The 7,377-nt window shown below is 43.9% G+C and overlaps 1 protein-coding gene across 1 annotated transcript in view; it reads left to right on the forward strand.

Annotated features, from left to right (window-relative positions):
- The window catches only part of RYBP (RING1 and YY1 binding protein), a 43,309-nt gene extending 37,052 nt beyond the window's left edge, over positions 1 to 6,257 (forward strand). The window contains exon 5 of the mRNA XM_051788719.1: positions 2,208 to 6,257. Coding sequence (XP_051644679.1) covers positions 2,208 to 2,460 — 253 coding nt within the window. The 3' untranslated portion in view covers positions 2,461 to 6,257. The remainder of the gene's footprint in view (positions 1 to 2,207) is intronic.
- Positions 6,258 to 7,377: the final 1,120 nt, after the last annotated feature.

Here is a 7,377-nt window from a genome sequence, read left to right on the forward strand (position 1 = left end):
CTCCTTGTACAGGGGAGACCCTGAAAACCTTCTGGAGAAATGGTCAGAGAGCTCAGTTCTAAAACTCACATTGAGAATATTTGTGAGTGGGACCATGGAGAAATCCTGCACCTCAGCCCTGCTTCCCCTTCTGTGTTACTTTGTCATGGCATTTAAAGATGCATGGGCAGTTCCATTTTTATTTTCCTCCTTCCCCCCCTCTTCCCCACCCCCAAACTCTCAGTGCTGGTTTTTGACAAGCAATAGCCAGAGTTCACGTTCAGCCCTGTAGGGAGGTGGAGGCAGCAGGGTCTGGTCCGGTATCTGAGCCAGCTTTTTTTTTTTTTTTTTGGCTGTTTCTGAGCACAAGAGAAAACAAGTGACCCAGGCAAATTACAGGAAGAACTGGGTTTCCTAGAGGAACTCGGGGCTCGGGGAGGAAAAGACGTACTCGCACTACGCTTCCGGGAACGCTCGGTGCTGCGTGTGGGGGCATCTGCCAGCACGGCATCCGAGAGCCACGGAAACCCCAAAACCTGCTGAGCTGGCTGGCCTTTCTTGTTACCCACAAACGAGGTGACATCATTTCATCTAGCCTGTGGTTACGTGTTGGATTTGCCGGGCGGTGCGTGCGTACGACACACACGTGTGGGCGCAGCAATCCGCCAGCACAGCGCCGGGCTGGGAAAGGCCGGTCCCTGAGCCCAGGGGCTGCTGCAAGTAGGAGGTTTTACTGGCTGTTATGCACTGGGTTGTTTTGCATTTTCTATCTATATGCTTTTGCTGTGGTACTTATTAAAAATTGAGACAGCCTCCTAGGTTAGATAAGAAAATACTGTTTTTGGTGCAGTAACTTTATTTTTTGTAAGCATTTTGCAGAAATACAATTGTTCTATCTTAGAAGCTGTACATCTGTCCTCAATACGTTTTTCTATTCTGTCTAGATGTGAAATACCACTTGGATAGCTACTGCTGCAGGACTTTCTCCTTGTTAACACTACTGCAAGCCATTGAGTATTCATGGCAGATGCAAAATGAGCTTAATTCCCTCTTTTTCTGTTTTACTGCACTAACCTAGTGTGCTGCAAACGAGGAGGAGAAAAGGCAGAGTGGTTTAAAAGCTGGAGCTTGATCCCAAAGTAAACTAACCTTCCCTCCATCCCTCTCAATAAGGCAGCTCTCAGCAAGCTACTTTTCACTGATGTATAAAGACTCTCCTTTTTAATTTCCCTTTTGGGAATATTCTGCTGCTTAAGCCTGACCCTTAATTAGGAGCAAAAGCTGTAAATTACAGCACTCACTGCAGCTGACTTGGAATTTGCTGGTAGCTGGAGGAGTGTCCAAGGTTTGTTGTAGCAAAGCTTTGGACCAGCCCGTGAAATGTGCATGAATGTCGGCCTCCTAGAGTTTAGACCTTTATTAGCTACATTACTAATTGAATGATAGCACAGCATGCAAATTACTGAGATAATCCTGAGCAATAAATACCAGTGGGTTCTTTTCTGGTGGTTTGGGGTTTTTTTTCCTTTTTTGTTTTTTTTTTCCCTAACCAAAAGGTCTGGCTGCAAAAAATACCTTTATACATTCTGGATTTTATTTACAATAGCCTCAATTCCAGAGGGAACGTTTTGAGCTATTCTATCCATAGGCTGATTGGGCATCTGATTTGTATGAGCTCAAAGCAGTTGAAAGAGAAGCCAAGTTGTCCCAGTGCCTGTTGTTTGCAGCTGCAGAGTTCCAACATGGGAATGAAAGAACCGTGGCCGAATGCTTTCATGTGGTTTTGTATTGCAGAGTCACAGCCTTGTCTCATAACATCAGGGCACATGATGAGATGGTGAATTTAGATAAGAGAACTCTTTCATCTGCCCCTTGGGGAGGAGATCCTTCACTCTGTCTGGCTCCTGACCGCTTGGCTCTGCCGTGGTGTCCTCCTTTCTGGCAGAGCTGGATTAGGGATAAGTCTACAACAGATGCCCTGTGCAGAGCTCTGTGAGACAGGTCGTTCCTCTGGGGCTGAGCCTGGCTGGCACAGGGAGCAGGTCAAACCTTCATCCTCCACTGTGCAGCACTTCCTGCTGCCTGGGTTCTCCTCCCAGCTACTGCCATCTGTGCCAGCGAGGGGAGGACGAGTCACACCGAGTTTGTTTTCCAATGCTTTTTCTAATAAACTCTTCCCTTCTCATTTATTTTTATCCTTTTAATAAATGGCTTCTCATTTATTTTAGACCCAGACTGAAAAATGTGGACAGAAGTACCGCACAGCAGCTGGCAGTCACAGTGGGAAATGTCACAGTAATTATCACAGACTTTAAAGAAAAGACTCGCTCTTCATCCACGTCGTCTTCTACAGTGACCTCCAGTGCAGGATCAGAACAACAGAATCAGAGCAGCTCGGGCTCTGAGAGCACAGACAAGGGCTCGTCCCGTTCCTCCACGCCAAAGGGGGACATGTCGGCAGTCAACGACGAATCTTTCTGAAAATTGCACATGGAGTTGTGGAAACTATGAATCAGGGTATGAAATTCAAACACTCCACCTGCCCACGCTGTTCAAATCCTGGAGAGCCTCTTCTGTGCTTGAACACACTTTCTCGGACATCGACCTCTTACTGATGCAACCAGGATAATTTCTGCTTGCCGTGGGCATCTGGCCACCAAGGAATTTCTCACCCTAACGATTACTCTTGACACTTTTATGTATTCCATTGTTTTATATGATTTTCCTAACAATCATTTATAATTGGATGTGCTCCTGAATCTACTTTTTTATAATATCTGCTGTGCACAATTTTCCATGAACATGACAACTTTTTGTTTTGGGGTAGGGAGCGGGTGGGGAGGGAAGGGGGCTTTATTTATTGCATTCACAAACTCCATCCTCTTTCAACATATCCTTTTTAAGTTCAGTTCTTCTTCCAGTTATACTGTGTACTATCAGTTTTGATATAAATTATATATAAATATATATATAAATAAATATATATAAAGGGTTATTTGAAACCAATACATGGAAACGCTGGTGCTTGAAACACTGTGAAGTGATTAAAAAAAAAATTGAACAGTTCAAGATCTGGGACAGTCCCCTTCTGTGAAAGTACTGAAACTGAAATGGAACTGGTCTTAGGTGAAAAGTGTTCCTGAGGGTTTGAACCTGGATGGGACCTGTTCTCTCTATTGTTCCTTCCCAATTTCTTCCCTAAGCAATGGCTAAAACATACTGGACACACGGTTTTGATTGTTACAGCTTGGGATCCGAGATGAGAGAGGGTTGCTCCGGGTAGCTTGTGTTTCTACTAGGGTCCCTCAGATTGGTGATGTGCAGGTCCATGCCCGGCTGGAGCGTAACCATTCCCAACCAGACTGCTGGTGTCATGCCATGGATCCGTGTGTTCGGTAACGTGAGCACCACGGTGTCGTGCACAGCCAGTCCCACAGGTGCTGGTGGTGGTAGAGTTAGTGAATTCCATCCGCCTGCCTCAGTGCCTGAGGGAACTGTAGAACTGGAGTGGTGGCTGTGGGGTGAAGGCAGCAGGGAGCCGTAGGGCTGGCAGCGATCCCGGGTTCAGGAACCAAGCTGGTGCTCGTTCCAGCCGCATGCGGGTCAGCGGTTGTCAGCCCCTTCCATCTGTTCCATCCCTGCTGTGAGGATGGCTCTTCTCCTTGAAGTCCATCTGTATTCCAAGGGTTGTTTCTGAACAGCATCTTGTCCAGTGATGGGCTTGTCAGCATTTGGACACTTCTGAGTCTCCTGCTGTGGGAGCAAAAGTAGGGAAAAGCTTTCATGCTGGCAAGTGAGCGACATGTGGCTCATGCTCATGACCAGCATCTCCTTCGTTCTTACTCTAAAGCTATTCAGACTATAATTTCTTTTCCTGACCTGTTAGTGTTGCTTTACAGTTTACCTTCCATGCATTATCCTGCTAAAACACTTGGCTGAAGAGGTGAAACAAACTTTTTTTTTAAAAAAAAGCAAAACAAACCCTAAACCTCTTTGGCTTTTCATCTTTTTTTAGTGGCCCCAGGGTGCTTTGCAGTAATTTCAGGCACAGAGGCTGTGGCTTCATTTGACATGAAATGCATAACTTTTGGGCGTGATGAAAGAGGGCCACATTTTGACAACTTTGTGCCTGTTTGTTGTATTATGAATTATTTGCTCGGTAAGAGAAATTTCTCTTTGTGGAGGCAACTGATTTAAGATTTCTTTTAAAATCTGTGTGGTTTTGAGTAGCAGATGTAGGTTCCTTTCACACTGGTGACAGAAATGTGTGAGTTAGGGATCTGTTACAGCCCCTGCTTGAAGGCATGTGCTTGGCAGTGCCTTGGCAGCAGCAGTTTTATTCTGAATATGTTAACGTGGGCACCCCAACTTAATTCTGCTTATATTCACAGTATAGGCTGTCTTTTTTAAGCATTTTTAAAGTATTAAATAACCAAAGGAAAACAGATGCTTCCTATGAGCATCAAGACAATTTATTATACATAGTTTTAAATACTATGAATATCTCAATCCACATTTTAACATTAGTGGGATATTGCAAAGACATTCCTTTTCCAGTTTTTACTATTCCTTTAAGGGTCTCAGGGAGGGTAAACTGGTCAGCCATATTTATTTATTTTACTGAAATGTATTGGAATAATTTTTTAAGAGAGATTTTTTGAAGATGCCCCTGAACTTGTATATTTTGCACTGCTTTATAAATGATCCATTATCAATTAGGCTTGCGTGCATCTCGGCCGTGATCCAGCCAGGAGTGTGAGCGAGTGGCAGGTCCCGCTGGCCTCAGTGGGGCTAATTCTGGTGCTTCAAGTCAAACCACGCGCTCACCTTCTTCACTGGATCTGGGAATTTGTGCAAAAAAAAAAAAAAAGGCAAAAAAAAAAAAAAGCATTGTGTGTACCAGGAAATTGCTTCTTTTTCAAGTGAAAATAGACCTGTAGATCAGTTGAAAAAGCTTTAACGCCGTAACCAGCTACTCGTGGTGAAGTCGGTAACATCTGTCTCTTTGGCCTCCTCCTCCTTGATAAAGTAGCTTGCTATAAATAAATGGGAAAATTTCTTTGGAACAAGTGACCTGTAATTCTGCATTCAGTTAGGGATTGCTTGCTAAGCATTGGACCCCCCCCCGGCCTCATCCGTAGCTGTTGTGTTGTGGGTTTGAAGGGCAGCGATTGTTTTTACACTTAATTTCTCCGGGTGGCATTCCCACGGCGCTCGCCCTCCGGCGGGATTCCCCCCGCGCCGTGTCCGTGCCTGTCCCGCTGGCGGTGGGGAAGGTGTTTGAGAACCAAACCAACCAAAACACTAGCGTAGGGAAGGACCAGATTCGCGGTGTTCAGTGGCACAGAAAGCAGGTAAGTGAAGCACAGTGTTAACGATTGCGAAGTTTCGACTCTTACACAGACACACACACACAGACACCGACACAGCTTGCCTGACTTGCTCAGTTGACGTAGTTCTGCAAAGGAAAGGTGACAGCGTTTTACACGACCAGGCTATTTATTCTAATTGGAACTTAGCTTCAAATTGGACAGATCGAAAATTTGGCAGCAGCTTCCGTGACTTTATTTCCACTGAGATGTTTTCACCTGCCTTACCAAGATCATTCTCAGTCTACTTTTTTAAGCTCTACCATGGACTTAAATTATTGAAAAATTTATTAATTGCTGACTATATAATAACCTTTGCTTGTATGTAACCGAATGGTTTTAAGAGCCAACATTTAGAGTATGACAATGGAGCTGAACAGTTTTTAATGCGCAAGCAGTTCTGTTCTTGTGTATGACTTGTAACCTTAATTTACTGTGTAAAGATGGTTACATTATTTCCTTAGCTTTGTTTGTTGGAGACAAATATAGAATGCTTGTTTAAGTATGTCAAAACATAATCTTATCTTGTGGATTTTTATGTTAATGTATTATACGAGCTATATTTTTCATTTGCCCAGAAAGACAGCTTGTATAACGCTTCTGAAAGTTTTTCCGCTCTGTAAAGTCTTTAGAGCTGACAGTCCTGTTAGGTTTGTTTTAATCTTCATGCTAAAGTGTCAATGGTGGTTTTGTGAACTGGTCAGAAATTCACAGGTCTTAAATGTTTTTGGGAAATTTATATTGGACACTGCTCTTTGTCTAGCAAATAAAAGATGTTAATATATTCCTGTTACTGGCATGTGCACGACTGTTATTAGAAGCCACTTTATCATTTTCCTGCTTTAAATAGAAATGTCTATTTATGAATTCTGCTTGTAGTTTTTTCACAAATAAAATAGTAAAATTTAATTAAATCTGAAAGCTCTCTTTTTTGGGAGATGCCAGTATTCAGAAAAGGTGGAGAGTCCTGTTGTTGGAGCAGCTTGTCAGTCTGTACATCCTGTCCAGGAGCCGCCGCTCGAGCACCCACTTCTGCAAGCACAGGTTGTGCACGTGGAGAACCTCAGTCAAGCAAGTAAATCCAGTTTGTTCTCTGGGACTCACAACATGCAAAGAGTTTGTGGTGGATGTGTCTGCAGAATTTGGGCTTCTGGTCCTTGGAAATAATCATTTTCCCCCTTTCTGTAGTCACAGGAGCAGCGAGGCTTTAGTGCAGAGGATTTAGTGAGAGCCCTTGGGAGTTCCATTGGTTGCCTTGTGCTAACAAACTCCCAGGAGTAAATTTAATAAAATGTAATTGAGAGTCTAATTGTATTTCTGTAGTGTAAAAATACTGGTATTTTGCAAGCAGTATTTTCGTCTGCCTGGAAAACAAGGATGATGTGAATTACTGTGCTCTTTATAGTTCATGTTTCCCCTCCACCACCCGAAATGGGAGATGTGTGATGTAACTGTTCAAATATGAAGTTGAAATTTGAAAATGAAGCAATAGGTAAAATGCAAAGGGGACAAAATCTTACTCTAGAGCTTTGTTTTTTCAGGAATATATATGAGGGCAGTTCCTAAGCGAAAAGTAGTTTGGATACTTTTGTGTATGGTGGGGGAAGTGTGTGTTAAAAGTAGAGGTCGCTTTGAAAAACCCCGTGTGCAAACAGACTTAAATGCTTTTAACCTCAGTTGGAAGCGATTCAGATGCCTTTGTGCCAAGAATAAGAAGAAACAGGAAAGGTAGTGGTTGTTCTACAGGCCTGAAAAGCACTCGCTTGGCATGCTGAGGGCTGAGCAGAGAAACAGTCCTTGCCTTGAAGAGCCTACGGTCCCCATCCTCCACCTGTGACCAACCAAAGGTGCCAGAGCTGCAGGGAGTGGAGGAGACAGGCTTCATCTTCATCACCTTGATGCTTGAAGGTGAAGGCTTGAATGGAGCCAGCAAGATTTCCGTAGCAGTGCTGTCTCCCCTTAAGTCACCCCTTCACTGACTGATCTGGGAATCCCTTGCCTTGGAGCCCAGTGAGCCAAGGGCCACCTC

This window comes from Manacus candei, unplaced genomic scaffold, assembly GCF_025592945.1.
Source record: "Manacus candei isolate 608988 ecotype Guabito, Panama unplaced genomic scaffold, ASM2559294v1 h1tg000025l, whole genome shotgun sequence".
In the NCBI taxonomy this organism is placed as follows: domain Eukaryota; kingdom Metazoa; phylum Chordata; class Aves; order Passeriformes; family Pipridae; genus Manacus; species Manacus candei.